Raw genomic sequence first — 16,066 nt, 5'->3', positions numbered from 1 at the left:
ACAATGGAATATGATTTGGTCATTAAAAAAATGAAGTACTGATACATGCTACAACATGGAAAAACCTTGAAAACATGCTAACTGAAAGCAGCCAGGCACAAGTATATTGTATGCTTCCATTTATTATGAAATGTCTAGAAGAGGCCAATAGACACAAAGTATATTAGTGGTTGCCAGGGGCTGAGGGTAAAGAAGAATGGGGAATGACTACTTATGAGTATAGAGTTTCTTTCTGAGGTGATAAAAATGTTCTGAAATTAGTGGCGATAGTTGTACAGTATAACTTTGTAAATATACTAAAAACTACTGACTTGTACACTTTAAGAGCGTGAATTTTTTCAAAAGATTTTATTCATTTTTAGGGAAAGGGGGAGGGAGGGAGAAAGGGAGGGAGAGAAACAGCAATGTGCGAGAGATACATAGATCACTTGTCTCTCACACACCCACGACTAGGGACCTGGCCTGCAACCCAGGCATGTGCCCTGACTGAGAATTGAACTGGCGACCTTCTGGTTCACAGGCTGGCACTCAGTCCACTGAGCCACACCAGCCAGGGCTAAGAGTGAATTTTATGGTATGTGAATTTCAATTTTAAAATGGAAAAAATATTAGCAATGAAAAGTTAGAAATGCATCATAATAACAAGTAAGGTTTATTCCATAAATGTAAGGACTGTCCAAGATTAGAAACTCTATACACGTAAGCCAAAATTGAAGACAAAAGCCATGGTATAATGGTAGATGCTGAAAAGACATTTCATAAAATTAAGCAGACACTTATTATTTTTTTAATCACAAAGTAAAATAGGGACTAGAAAGAAACTACTTACATATATTAAATGTTATTACCAAAAACTAGCTGCTAACATTAACCTAAACAGAGAAATATTAAAACCATTGCAATTATAGTAACCTATCTTATAGTAAGGTTAAATAAATGTAATTAGATAAGAGTATAATTGGCATAAAATTGGAAAGGAAGAGAAATTATTATTTTGCAATGATGATATAACTGTATACATAGAAAACCTAAGAGATTCGATTAAAAAAAAAAACTAGTAGGAACAAGATTTGGTAAGTCAGCTGCATACTAAATAGATGAACATAAACCAATAGCTTTTTTTCAGTATATCAATAAGCGTATGCTTATAAAAATTACAGAACACTTAGAAATGTATTTTACAAGAAAAGCATAAGATCTACATAAACAAAACTAAAATCTTACTGAACGACATAAAAAAGATTTAAAAGCACAAAAAAGATACCACATCTTGGATGAAAAGGTTAGTACTTATAAAAATATCAATTCTCTTAAACATATATATAAATTTAATATAATTCCAATTAAAATCCTGAGATTTTTTTTTAAATACATAAAATGACCATAAACTTTATACAGAAGAACAAATGTTAAAAAATAGCAAAGTATGAAAAAGAGAGGATTTTGCCCTATCAAATATTAGAACATATGAAAGCCACTGAGATCAAGTTAATATATTATTGGAATAGGAATGGAAACAATGATGATTGGGAGAGAATAAACAGTACAGAAATAAATCCCAGTATTTATTATATAACAAAGGTGGCATTTCAATTCAATGGAAAAAGAATGGCTTATTTGCCCTGGCTGGTGCGGCTCACTGAACTGAGCACCGGCCTGTGAACCAAAAGGTTGCCAGTTTGATTCCCAGTCAGGGCACATGCCTCGGTTGCAGGCCAGGTCCCCGATTGGGGGTGCAAGACACAACCAATGGATGTTTCCCTTGCACACTGATGTTTCTTTTTCTTTCTTTATCCCTCCCTCCCTGCCTCTAGGAAGATCTTTTGAATTAAGACAATACATTCAAAAGTTGTAAGTTAAAAAACAGATATATTTAACTATATACAAATCTTAAACTTTTGCATGGCAAAAACTAGTGGACAAGCAACAGGAGCAGCAACAGCACCTGAAAACTTATCAGAAATACAAATTCTTGCCTCCCACCTTAGACTTACTGAATCAGAAAGTCTTGGTGTGGTGCCCAGTAGCCTAGGTTTAACAAGCTCTTCAAGTGATTCTGATGCACAGCTGAAGTTTGAGGACCACAAAGCAATGGACAAAAATTTATAAGAAAACATTTGTAACAAAGGTAACAATCAGAGGATCAATATTTATAATTTACAAATAATTTTTATAAGTTGATGGGAAAGGAACAAATAACCAAACAGAAAATTGGGCCAAGCATATAGAAAGCAATCAGAGAACAGCAAATCAAAATAGGACATTTAAAAATGCTTGAACTGGACTTCCGGCCAAGATGGAGGCCTAGACGGACGCGCTAGGTCTCCCTCTACAACTAGAGAGGAATACAACTACTTCAAAACAAAGAATAACTAGAAATTCCAGAAAATAAAACTACACGGAAGCCCAACATATGAAGTTATAAACCAGCGGCGCCCTTTGGGCAGGTAGGACGAGCGAAAGGGGGCGGTGCTGTTTGTGGTCGCACCTGGGACAGCGGCGGGGAGAACAACCCCGGCTGCAGTGGAACCCCCGGCAGCTCGCGACCCCAACGCTGGGGAAAGCAGCCACCACATCGCCTTGAACAGTGAGGCCCAGGGGGGCGGGAGGACGGATCCCGGTCTCCTAGCGGAATAACTGTGTGAATCCATCTTGGACCCCCGCCCCCAAAGAAAGCGCCACAGGGCTGCGAAATAGGTCGCGGACAGGCACCGGTCGCTGGATTGTGACGAGTACACAGGCACTGCCCCCGACAGCCGGCCCAAGAAAACAAAACGCATCTGTCAAAATGAGGCAGACAACTATAGAAATCCCGGTGGCACAGCTCACCAGGCAACAGATGGAGAACCTGACAGATGAACAGATAAGAAACCTGTCAGATGATCAGTTCTGGGCCATTGTTTTCAGGTGGCTTACAGAATTCACAAAAGATCTGGAAAAAGATGAGAAAGAAGCGAAAAACACTCATAACGAAAGGAACAAAACCACATACGAGACAGATGGTGAGGAAAAAAAATCCAGAGTTCATTTCAACAAACTGGAATATGGAGAAGGAACAAGAAGTCAACCAATGCAGGGAGAGGAAATGGGAAGCAACGATGAGAGGATCAGAAACCTCTGGGACAGCTATAAGAGATTGAACATACAGATTATCGGATTGCCAGAGGGTGAAGAAGAAGAACTAGAAATTGAAAAATTGAGTGAAAATATAATAAAGGAGAACTTCCCAGACTTGGGGAAGGAAATAGACTTACAGGTCCAGGAAGCACAGAGAGTTCCAAAAAAACTGGACCCAGGGAGAACCACTCCAAGACACATTATAATCAAAATGTCAAAAATTAAAGATAAAGAGAGAATCTTAAAAGCAGCAAGAGAGAAGAAAAGAATTATGTACAAAGGGGTCCCAATTAGACTATCAGCTGACTTCTCAAGGGAGACCCTGCAGGCAAGAAGGGACTGGCAAGAAATATTCAAAGTAATGAAAATCCAAAACCTACAACCACGAATACTCTATCCAGCGAAATTGTCATTCAGAATAGAAGGACAGAGAAAGTGTTTCCAGGACAAAATAAAACTGAAAGAGTTCATTAGATCCAAACCACTGTTATATGAGATGTTAAAGGGACTGGTTTAGAAAAAGGAGGATCAAGACAATGAAATCTAAAATGAAAACTGCATCACAAGAAACAACAGAAGCTAGGGAATTGAAACAAAGGCAAACTAAACAGGCAACGAGAGTGGAAAAAGAACTATAGGTACGGGGAACATATTGGGGGGAGGTCAACAGGGAGGGGGAATGGGGAGAGGGAGGGAGATGATATAGGAATTAAGGATCATGGTAGGAGGGAATGGAATAGACAGAGAGAGGTTGAGAAGAACTGTATGCACAACTAATGGACATGATCTAAAAGGGAGGGACAACTGGAGGGAGGGGGGCCACCGGGTGGAGGGGAGCAGAGGGAAGGGAAATTGGCACAAATGTAATATTATAATCAATAAAACACATTAAAAAAAATTGCTTGAACTAAGCTACAGTCAGGGAAGTGCAAATTATGGTCATAATGTACTTTACACCCATCAAGATAGGAAAAATTTTAAAAAGAGCAACGTCACCTATGGCTGGAAGGAAATAGGTACTCTCACACATTGCTAGTGGAAACATGAATTGACACAGCCTTTGTGAAAAGCTATCTGGCAACATTTATAAAACTGAAAGGCCATAAATTCAAACTAACAATCCTACTCCTCAGATGCCAGCCACCAGAAATAAAAGTACTTACATATGCAAGGACAGAGGCACAAGGATGCTTACTGCATAAGAAAATTTACTGAAGCATTATTTATACCAGAAAACCACTGAAATCCAGGTGAATGACCTTCACTGGGGTAAAGATGAAGAATTCTGGCCCTGGCCGGGTATCTCAGTTGGTTAGAGCATCATGCAGATAGATACACCAAAAACTGCGAGTTCCATCCCCGGTCAGGGCACAGACAAGAATCAACCAATGGATGCAAAAATAAGTAAAACAACAAATCAATGTTTCTCTCTCTTGCCACCCCCGCCCCTAAAATCAATCAGTAAGTTTTTTTTAATTAGAAGAAAAAGAATTCTGGTATATCTCCAGCATAATATACTATGTAACCATTAAAAAAAGGAAATAATTAGAATAGAGATCCCAACATTAGCTGCATCAGAATCACCCAGAGGGCTGCTGAGAATCATGCATCGCTGGGACCCATCACCAGTTTCTAATTCTGTAGATCTGGGGTGGAGTCCAAGAATTTGTGTTTCTAAAAATTCTCAGGTGATGCTGACATGGTTGGCCCAGGGACTACACTTTGAGAATCACTGGTTTAAGATACTGTTAAGTGAAAAGAGGAAAGTATGAAAAATATATTTAATATGGTCAATTTTGTTGTAAAATAAGCAATAACTTACAAAAAACGTATCCATATGTATATATGCACATGAAGAAAACTATGGAAAATAGTAGTAAATTAATATGGATTTACTTGTGGGGGTAGTGGGCACAGAGTAAGAGAATGCTCCAACAACAGTCTATATATGTGTATTATGACCATATGTTGTATTTCATGAAAAGTTATTTGTACGTAATGTATACAAAGGAAAAACAAACAAGTGGTTTCCAGCATTATATTCCTTTACTTAAAACATAATGATAGGAAAAACCACCCCAAGCCTTTTTGGGCATGAGCATACCTGAAACGAAGACACAGGAGATGGAAGATACGGGGAGAGTGCAGACTGAGCAAGCATCCTGTTGGGGGTGACATTATAAGGAGCTGGGTAAAACCTGTAGGAAGAAACCTCATCAGTAAGGAGTCACAGGAAATTAGGAGGGAACCGCCCACTGGTAGACACAGCCACCCACTAAATGCCATTTAAAAATTAGGCTGAGCCCTGGCTGATGTGGCTAAGTGGATTGAGCACCAGCCTGCGAACGGAAAGGTTGCCAGTTTGATTCCCAGTCAGAGCACATGCCTGGGTTGCAGGCCACATCCCTAGTTGGGGGCTGCGAGAAGTGATTGATGTATCTCTCACAAATCAATGTTTCTCTCACTCCCTTCCTTCCCTTCTCCCGTAAGACAAATAAAATCTTTAAAAATAAATTACAAAATAAAAATAAAATAAAAATCAAGATGAAACACCCAAGTGTCTGGACATAGGCTGTTGTCATTTTCAGTTGTCCTGATTATATATAACACCCTTACCCATTCTGAAAAGCTGTAGTGGGGTCATAGGTCAAGGCCATACCACCCTATAAAAAAAGAACACAGCATTCATATCATAAGCTCTTGGATAAGAATAGGAGCAAGTGCAGGATGTCAAGGGTGGGGATGCATTTGGTTCAACTAACTGAAGTGAAGTCTAAACAAGCTGTTCCAGAGTTTTTTTGGGTGAGCAATCTGCAAAATCCCAATCAAGACCCACAGTGAAGAGCATTTTAAGGAGCTGGCTCCTCTCAGTCACAAACTGTAGCTCTCAAGCTTATCACCTAAGTTCACAGAAATCAGGCCATGGTAATTTCCATTCCATTTTAATATCCATAGTACTCCTCTCTCTCAGAGGTCCTCTTACCATGCCTCCATTCCTTGGCCAGGCCCGTCCATTTTGCACAAATTTCCCTTGGTGCTGTCGTTTCTTGGGACCACCATCAGCAAATTTGCAAAGCAACGGATCAGATGGGGCTACCAAGAGAGAAAGCAGACAGGCAGCTGAGTCCCACCTTACTTAGCCCACTCACACTCATGCAAAACTCCTCCAGAATCTTCACTGGAAGTAACAGCCTACGGCCCTCTCAGCCTGATTCCCAGATGCCTCACCTGGTACTCCAGGGGGTGTCTTAATATATTTTCCATTAAAGTGGGTGATGATGGCTTCACACTTCTCTGTGGACTCCATCCTAAGGAGCACAAGAGGCGTTAGGCTCTAGCTTCTTCAGGATCTATGCTCTCCCTACGTTCAAAAAGAATGCCCTAGGTTCCCAGCCCCACAAATGCTCTAAAAGTTGTGATTATAGAAACACAGAGTTTCTTCCACACAAATTCAAGATATTCTGAAGAGGCAACCCCAGCTTCTAATGAAGGTTCTCTCAAGTGGCTCCTACAGGAGTCCTGAAAGGAATAAAGGAGATCCTTAAGCTATGAATAGATATTCCAAAGAAGATACTGATGGATGGGCCTAGTATTGTGTCTGGTTCATAAATAAAAATACAGTAGAGGCTGTCACCATTACTTTTTACTATAAAATTCCTAATGGAAATTGTTCCCTCATTCTGATAAAATTACAGAAGCTAAGAATTTGTCAATATTTATTTTTTGATTCTGGTTATTTACCAAGGTCTAATGAGCTGCTATAACATCATTAAGATTTCATGAGTCTGTAAGAGGAAGCAGTAATAAGACAGTGTTTACATGGTCCACAGCGATAGTTAAAGTATCTTGTTGGGCCAGAGGACTGAAAAGGAATCAGAAAATCTAGACTCCAGCTCCCGTTCACATCCCAAAGTTCTGTGAATTAGGGCATGCACAAGAACCCGTTGGGCCCATTCTTCATTTCCACTTTAGAGAAATTATCCCTTTACTCTACTACACAGGATTGTATACATCAAAAAGTTAATCTACATAAATGTGTTCTAAAAACTGTAAGGGTCTAGGTAATACAAGGTACAGTATCTTCCTCTCTTTCCATGTTCAAAGTCTTAGTATATTTTCTATGCCAATAACCAGTAAAAATATAAAGCATTCCTGTAATGACAGTCACTATAAAAGGCCCCAATTGGAAACTTTTTTTTTTTTTCTTAACCTGGCATTAATTTTTTTTCTATAGTGGTTGCATTTTATTTTGTTTTTTTGCCTTTTTTGATTGTTCTTTTACAGTTGTCCCAGTTTTTCTCCTATTGCTCTCACCTGCCCTGTCCAACCGCACCCCTCACCCCACTCCCACAGTCAATCCCCACCCTGTTGTCCATGTCCATGGGTCCTCTGTGCTTGTTCCTTGACTAGACCTTCCCCCTTCTTTCCCCACTTATCCCCCTCCCTCTCCCCTCTGGTTGCTATCAGTCTGTTGCTTGTTTCCATGCCTCTGGTTCTATTTTGTTCATTTTTGAATGAAATCTTTTAGAGAAAACTACATGCTAGGTATCCTAGAGCAGAAGACTTTAGTTGGGTTACTCCCACTCCTTAGTCTTTCCAAAAAGGTGAGCAGATATAGAGAGTTTCAAGAGAATCACTTTCAAAACCTCAACTTCCTCATAAATAAACTCTTCCCTAAAACTGATCTGCCTGAGGGATTGGTTCTAATCAATGATTAAAGCCAAAGTCCCCTCTCACAACCACTCCTCTCAATTTACTTCACATTCATCCCAAAACGCAACACAAGGCAGTGAAGACCAAGTTACAAACCTTTTTGTAGTTAGACATTCCCAATCCTTCCTTCCAACAGAAGCTGGAGGGCATATTTTATGTGTCAAATGACACACACAAAAAAAATCAATTTTGATGACAGATTACCCTGGTTCTTGGCAAATGATTCAAAAGGAAATCAAAGAACTCTTATTTTAACAAAACTCTTTCCATTCCCATTTACTTATTTTATGTGAACAAAGTTTCTCAGCATGAAAACAAAAAACAGGAACGAAACTAATATTAAACACTGTCTCGTTACAGCAACAAACAATATTTGCTGATGGTTACATGATCTAATTAGAAAAATCTAAACAAAATAACACTTATTCCTGCCAAAGGAGAAGCATTTCCAATAAAAAGTTTTTGTATCAATATTTAAATGTATTTATGTTGTTTTGGGCAACTGTAAACCAGAAATTATGAAGAGGATTTTCTTTTTTTTTCTATTTTTATTTTGGTTTTTCAATTACAGTTGTCCCCTTTACCCCTAATTTCTCTCCCCCACCCAACCCACCCCATCTCACGCAATCATATCCATCCCCGTTGTCCATGTCCATGAGTCTTTTATATGGGTTCTTTGACTAAACCCTTTCCTTACTTATCCCCCTTCTCTCCCTCTCCCCTCCCCGCTATTGACTGCTATTCTGCTCTTTGTTCTATTTAGTTCCTTTGTTTGTGTTGTTCTTTAGTTTCCTGTATTAGGTGATATCATATGGTATTTTTCTTTCTTTGCCTGGCTTATTTCACTAAGCATAATTCTCTCTAGTTCCATCCATGTTGTTGCAAATGGCAGGAGTTCTTTCTTTCTGCTGCATAGTATTCCATTGTGTAAATGTACCACAGTTTTTTGATCCACTCATCTACAGATGGGCACTTAGGCTGTTTCCAGCTGAAGAGGATTTTCTTATGGGTTAATACATATATAGCCTCAGGGCTACTGGAAAAAATTTAACTTATATACATACTTTTATTGCAGAGAAGTATGACAATGATCCACAAAAAGACTTGCAACTATAAAAATGGTTTACGCTAAAATATAATGCAAATGAAATAAAAATAGAAGATCAAAAAGAAAAAAGGGATTATAAGAAAGATGCAAGTTATAACTATTAAAAAAGAAATGCCCTGTGTATTTTCAAAATGGATGGTTTTGTGTATCAAATTGCTATGACATTTAGATCTCATCTGGATACACTGAAAACTGATATGACAGTTTGATTTAAAGTATCAATGTTTATAACTTGCTGGAAATCATACCTAGCAAGAATCTAAATGTATGAAGACAATATCTGTAGTCATTAATGTAGAAACATACAAGAGATTTCACTGTTTTTCAAGTCTTCAAGGCCACAGTTCCCAAACTGGGCTCTGAGCCACCCTGGCCTTTGTGGTGTACATGCAGAAGCACAACAAGGGATATTTTAACTTTCTGAAGAAAATACAGCAACATCTGTTGGATACTGTGTAGATCACTCAACAATCCTTTTGATAATGTATTTTTTTGCAAAGCTGGTTTTTCAACGGTTGCTATGACAAAAGCAAGTACCATAAGAAAACCAATGTGTAACAGGAGATGGGAGTGAAGTATCCAATCCGATTCCAAGGTCTGAGAAGCTGTGCGGTCTCCAACTGGCACACATCCCATTAGTAAGTATAGTTACTCAAGCACAAGACAAAAATATTTTCTTTTCCAACGTATCTTCTCAAAAAGGCACAAAAATTGTGAAGATATGAATACTTTTTGAGTTGTTTAGACCATTTAACTACTTAATAAGTTGAGGTTTTTTTTTCCTTTTTGGTCATGGGGAAAAAATTAGTAAGATAACTGCAGTGCCACGCTCTGAAACAGGTTGGGAACCTCCACTTTCCGAGAGTATCGGAGCAAAAATGTTTGATGGCCACAGCCTAGGAACTTCTTTAGTTATACTTGGGACCGCCAGCAGGTGGTACTACCAAGACTGAGTTAGCTAGAGAAGCCGTGTTCCTTATTCGCAAGGTCTGAAACACTCGAGTAAGGGAGTGTTCTTGGACCAGACAAGACATTATAAAACAAAAAGGGACATTAGTCCAGTAGTTTTCAAACTTAAAAAAAAAACAAAAACACCAGAATCTCCTTTCAAACAGAATCTTAAGATAAATAAAAGCATAACCATTTCTTAAGTGGGCCAGGCGGAGCTGATGTCTCACAACAGCAAGGACACCTAAGCTCAGAGGAGGGCACCTAGAGAGCTCTGCAGCTTGAGGGAACACAAGAAAATCACACATCTAAATCAATCCCCACAGAGTAAACTAAGGCTTATAAAGGTCTCATATGACATGGGCAATCAGTGGCAGAGTTGGTTCTAGAATCTATGTCTCTCGACGAATCTGAAAAGGTAGACTGGAGTTGTCCACTTCATCCTGACTGATCCTGAAGCCAGAAGGATTAGGGCTTTGCTTCTACCACCCACCCCTGTAAGACCTTGGACAAATCACTTCGTTTTTGGAACTTTGGTTCCCTTATCTATAAAATGGAGAATTAATATTTCCACAGGGCTGTAGTATGATTAAATGAGATAATAGGATGAGAAACTACTCAGTAAACTATGATACAGAATTATTTTATTCTGGTTGGGTCTGGATCAAAGAAGCAAAGGCTAGAGTAGCAGAAAGTAGTGGAGAAAATACAGATCGCGAGGCAAATGGATTTGTGAGTGTTGTGGCCTATAATTAAATAAACTTTTGATTTACTGTAAAGTACTTTGGGCCAACAGTTTGATCCCTTATGGGGGCAGGGGCACAGATTTTTTTGTGTGGGTGTGACCTTCTAAGTGACATTATTTTTTTAAAGTTTTTTATTTACTGACTTGAGAATGAGAAACATTGATTTGTTGTTCCTTCTTTATGCACTCATTAGTTAATTCTTGTATGTGCCCTGACTGGGGATCAAACCCACAACACCTTGACATATCTGGACAACACTCTAACTAACTGAGCTACCTGGCCAGGGCCCTAAGTGCCATTCTTTATTAGCCTCATCATTTCCCATTCTTGGCATTCCTCACCTTGCAAAGCCAACCCCTCTGCTGGTCCCATTGGTGTCTCGAAGGATTCGAGTGGAGATAACTTGGCCAAAGGGCTTCAGCATTCCCTCCAGTTCTTGCTCATCCATTGACAATGGGAGGTTTGATATGTATAAATTTGTGGGGTCCTGCTCCTGTTGCTATGGAAATAAAGGAGAGAAAATGAAGCTCACATCTCTTATCCCACTCCCACCATCAGAACAAAATGACATCTCAGAAGAGATAGTAGGAAGGGTCCCACATAAACAAAGAGAATCTTAACTATTTGTAAAAAAAGACCTAGTCCCACTAACATGGGTTGTATATTGAATCCAGGCCCTCCCCCCACAAAAAAGCAGATTTAATATTACTAGTACCGTACAAGCCCATAATACAACTCATTGATAAAGTTTTGTCTGTTTCTTTAAGAACTAGGCAGAGCAGCACTGCCTCCTCCCCCCAGCAGCCTGTCCCAGAGGCTGGATTCTCTTGGACCGCCTTGTTCCCTGGCTGGATTGTTTGGAGTAATCCTCCCTCCCCCTTCTTCCGGCCACAGCAGACTCCTCTGAGTAGGAATGCCTGCCTGTTCACTCCCTGATGGAGGGAAACACAGGAAGAGGGGAGAAGGGGAAGAAGAGAAAGGAAGGCAATGTGCTGGGGGCTGCACCAAGGGCCCCATGTGTGCTCTCTGGATCACCAGAGAGCCCCGGAAGCTCTTGTCTCAGAGGAGCTCTGATGAGACCCCTAAACCCCACGTCAGGGCTTCTGTATGGAAAGAGGCAGGAGAGCCCTTCAGGTGGGCAGAATGTATAGAATGACTATGACTTCCCATAGCTGTCTTTTAAGAATTTAAGCAGTAACTCTGCCCTAGACAGTGGGTCACCAGCAACCTTAATCCCCCTTCTGCCTTTCCCTTTAGGGCTTCCATTTTCTTTAACCATTATAGAAAAAGGCAGCTGGTGGGCCTGCCTCATTAGCTCTACACAGTGCTCACAGTTACTTCAGAAAGGCAAGGGACAATCTCACCTAAGAGAAGTGAGAGAAATGTCTCCAGATTCCTAGCAGTCTAAATGAAAATAAAAGCTCGAGACAGATCTGAGAAGGAGGGACAGTTTCCTTCCCCGCTGTGTTGTCTCTCCCCCACCTCCACAGACCCAGCCCCACCCCCCAGGGAGCAGAGCTGCTCTGAACCTCTGAGGTGCACAGCTGGCTTCTTCAGAGAATGTGGCAAAACGACCATGAGCTGCCTGACAGAGAAGTGACAATGGGGATGGGGAAACGACAGGGGAAGGGAAGAAGCCTCCTGACCCTCTTGCCTGCTTATAATACTTGATGAGAGGAAAAGAGTTGACAGAGCTACCTGCCACTGATTCTGAATACCATCTTCCTCTAGTCACCAAGGGGTGCAAAATGGGTCCCTAGCCCAGACTGTCTTTGGCCAGATATAGTCAAAAAGCACTGCAGCTGGTCTTTGTCCATCAACTTCATTGTTGTTAGACCCTCTGGAAGCCTTGGGACTGGACCTTTGTTGCTAACCACAGCCCCTGAGAGGAAAAGACATGGGAAAGTAACCCTCACCTTTGCCATCTGTGCCTGTACACCACTGGCTTTCAGCGCCGTTACAGCTTTCTGTGCGGCCGAAGGACTGTCAAAGTCCACAAAGCCATAGCCTGGAACAGGGAAACAGCATCACTGGGAGGTGGGGACTTACGGGAGGTAGGAGGCCCAGGTTTTTCAGGAGACAGAGGAAGAGTTATGACCCATGTAATAGAAGCAGTAAGGAGAAAGAGAAGAGGTTTCAGGGGACTATCCATGTGCTCCCTAACCTTGTGAGATCTGGTCCACTTTAAAGCTGAGAACGGCAAGAGTAAGAAAGTCCTTGTGGTGCCCTTGCCTTTCTCTCTCCCTCCTAAAAAAATCTGAGGATTCGGGATCTAGGGCCTTCTAATAACCCACAGCACACACACACCCCACTTCTGAAAAACTCCTTCCTCTCTTCTAGCCACACCCAAGAAATGCGAGGCATGTAGGAGACAGCCTCTTCATTGCAGATAACCAGCCACCTGCTGGAAGAAGCCCTTCCCCACTCCAACCTACATAATTTCCCCCTCCTCAGCTCTTACAGATCCACCTAAAACTGCTCAAAACCCCAACAAAACCATATTCATCCTCACAGAATAATACCTCCCAAGTCATCCACCCCACCACCACCAAAAAGGATTTACAATGCTTTGCTAAGGAGAAATAATCTCACCTACCCATATCCACCACTCAATCCAGGGAGGAAACATGAAGTCCAAAGTAAGGCCAAGGGATTCCAAGACTGTACAGACTTCTAGCCTCAGGTCCCCAAAATAGCATTTGCAGCTCTAGCTATCTGGTCTCCAAAGAATCTAAATATCTGCTCATCTTTTAAGTCTGAAAACCTTTGAGATTTCTCTCTGGCCTTGGGTACTAGGGACTTGCGGCAGTAAACAGCAGAGACAAAGAAAGGATGGGCTCACTCACGGCTGTTCTCCATCACCAAGGACAGCTGTTTTTCTCACCTTTGCATTTGTTTGTCGTCTTGTCCAGTATTGCCTTAGTGGAGACAATCTTGCCATATCTAAGGGAGAAGAAAACAAAGTGATAATCTGGGGGCAGGATGTAGCGATTGATACATCTGGATGAATCCATGTTCTTTCTCCATTCCCACTAGGACAACTGACTTACCCAGACCTTAATAATAAAAACAAAGAGATGAATTTAAAATGTCATACTTATCATATAAACCTAATCCCCAAAGGTGCCTACAAGAAATAAAGTAACTGTAGTCCAACACATATCTCTATTATTCTCCAACTAAGACTCAGATACTAGTTGGAAAGAGACTATTGTCTTTTGGGAAAGAAGCTTGGTGACATACACAGCAGAATGTGGAAGGGCAGAGCTCAGGCTAGAGTTCCTTGAAGACTAAAAATAATCCTTGATATTACTTATCTTCTCCTGGACAAACTCCATTCCTCCTATGAAAAACCTACAGACATTACTCTGACACTCCGTTTCCTAATGGCCCCTGATTGAAGGTCAACTTGAACCAAATTTCTTTTGTTCAAGTCCTGGTTCTGCCACTTTGTAGCTATGTATGGTCTTGGACAAGTCATTTGACCTTTTTGGGCCTCAATGTCACCATCTGTAAAACAGAGATAGGATTGCTGGGAATATAAAGTGAGTTCATGAATACAAACCACGAATGTCTACCAGATAGTAAACAATTAAAAATTCTTAACTGCTATTACTGTTATTATATTCAAGGGACCTCAACTTTAATCCATTGCAAATAGCTCTCTCTCTCTCCTGTTTTACTGTATTCTAAGACTTCTATTTCTCATTGCCCAGGATTTAAGTGTGTTAGGAGGGGAGTGGGCACAAGGCCGGGGCAACAGCAGTGTTAAGAAAATTATCCAAAACTTCACGATAAGGCAAAATGAACAGGGCGTATCCTTTCAATGGCCTTCTGGAATATTGTCTCAAAGGCCTATTCGAGGTGTCTTTCATTTTCTAGTAAGCTGTTTCTGTTTCACATACTAAGTTTACTATTGATTAGGGCCCAGATTTTGTGAAGATGCATATTAACTTGTAGATTTTTATCCAGTAGAAATGCAAATAATTTCTATCGAGTAGAAAAGATAACCCCAAAGATATTCTTCATTAGGACATGAACCAGTTTTGTATATAACAAAGCAATCTTACTCTAATATTCTTTTTTCAATACCTATAAATACTCAGTCCCTCAATGCTCTCTCTAAACCTTTTTACCATCCTCCTGGTTCCCTCACTAATGAATAGAATAAATCTTTGGCATACGTTCACCTAAACTTGTATGACAGTCATATTTTTCAATTTTTTCAAAATTATACTTTGGCAGCAGAGCCATTTGGAGTTCCCAAATTTGAGCAGTGAAGTATACCACGTCAGGAATTATATTAGAAGTGGTCCACTAGGAAAAAGTCTCTACATTCCATTTCAGGAGGGTGAAAATATTAAAGAGACAGAACAGTTATCTCCAACAAAATTAGAAGTAAAAGATTTGACTGAAAATATTTTGCAGGGACTGAATTTAAGACCAATATCCCAAAGAAGCACTTTTTTCTACACTCTTCTGCCCCTAAAGAACATAGGATGATTGACGTATTTGTTTCACTCCTTGGTGACCTCTCACTGACTTTTTAAGTGAGGTTTCTGTGACCCAATGAATTAGAAAGAATAAGCTAAGCAATGTTCTGAAGGCTGGGAAAAGATCACATTAAAATGGGGTGGGGGGGGGAGGATGTGGAGATCCTAGCCCTTCAGGGTCACATACTTGGATTCTTTCCCAAATGTAGCAAAGGAAGAGCTGCATGAGACTAGGCCAGAGGACACGCACGCTGCTATCCCTATCAAGGCCCCAGGGTGGAGCTTGCTGTGGTGTGAGCAGCCTGAGACTTGGAGTTCAGAATTTCCACGGCAGCTGGCAACAGCTGAGTTGCTCAGTGCTGCTTCCTCCTCAGAAGAAGGAGCCCCTCCAAGAGAACCTTGAGTTCCAGTCCCAGATTCCATCCTCTCCTTCCTGCCCACCAGGGCTTAGGATCCAGCAACTTTTACTTCCCCTGCAACCCAGAGAGAGACAACGGGGACAAAGGCCGGAAGTCCTTCTACACACAGGAAACACCCTTCCTAGAAAGGTTTAACTCCCAGCTCAAAGCGTCCATGAGGGTTCTGCGCACCTGCTCTTCTCAGCCTCCCTTTCCCCATAACTCATCTAGTACCTGTGCGCCCCTGGCCTTGTTCCTCCTCCACAGTACCCCCTTTTGGACTCCCTGCTCCATCCTACATGCTGATCCTGACAATTTTCATTCCTTCAGACACAGCAGAAAGGGCAAAATGAATGTCTTAAAGGTATAGTGAAGTAGAATTGAGTGTTTTCTCTGTCTTACGGAGTAAGAGGATTTTAGTAGCACAATATATTGAATATTTAGAACAAGAAACACGGGGTGCAGAAATCAAGGAACTAGACTGATATGATACTCTTTTCCCTCATAAACCACCATTTCTGCCAATTTTCATTCCCCCAGAAC

General features: G+C 40.9%; 1 protein-coding gene across 9 annotated transcripts in view; it reads right to left on the bottom strand.

The window, feature by feature from the left end:
- The window catches only part of RBMS2 (RNA binding motif single stranded interacting protein 2), a 39,409-nt gene that overhangs the window by 5,209 nt on the left and 18,134 nt on the right, over positions 1-16,066 (bottom strand). For all 9 annotated transcript variants that reach the window (XM_090273429.1, XM_090273430.1, XM_090273423.1 and 6 more), the window contains 7 exons: positions 13,517-13,575; positions 12,549-12,640; positions 10,974-11,131; positions 6,346-6,425; positions 6,101-6,210; positions 5,734-5,780; positions 5,222-5,315 (listed from right to left, as the gene is read on the bottom strand). In XM_090273429.1, coding sequence (XP_090129555.1) covers positions 5,222-5,315; positions 5,734-5,780; positions 6,101-6,210; positions 6,346-6,425; positions 10,974-11,131; positions 12,549-12,640; positions 13,517-13,575 — 640 coding nt within the window. The remainder of the gene's footprint in view (positions 1-5,221; positions 5,316-5,733; positions 5,781-6,100; positions 6,211-6,345; positions 6,426-10,973; positions 11,132-12,548; positions 12,641-13,516; positions 13,576-16,066) is intronic.

This window comes from Furipterus horrens, unplaced genomic scaffold (assembly GCF_987537825.1).
Source record: "Furipterus horrens unplaced genomic scaffold, mFurHor1.1.pri manual_scaffold_4, whole genome shotgun sequence".
NCBI classification, from domain to species: Eukaryota; Metazoa; Chordata; class Mammalia; order Chiroptera; family Furipteridae; genus Furipterus; species Furipterus horrens.
The sequence above is the reverse complement of the archived record's forward strand: the minus strand, read 5'-3'. Positions and strand labels throughout refer to the sequence as shown.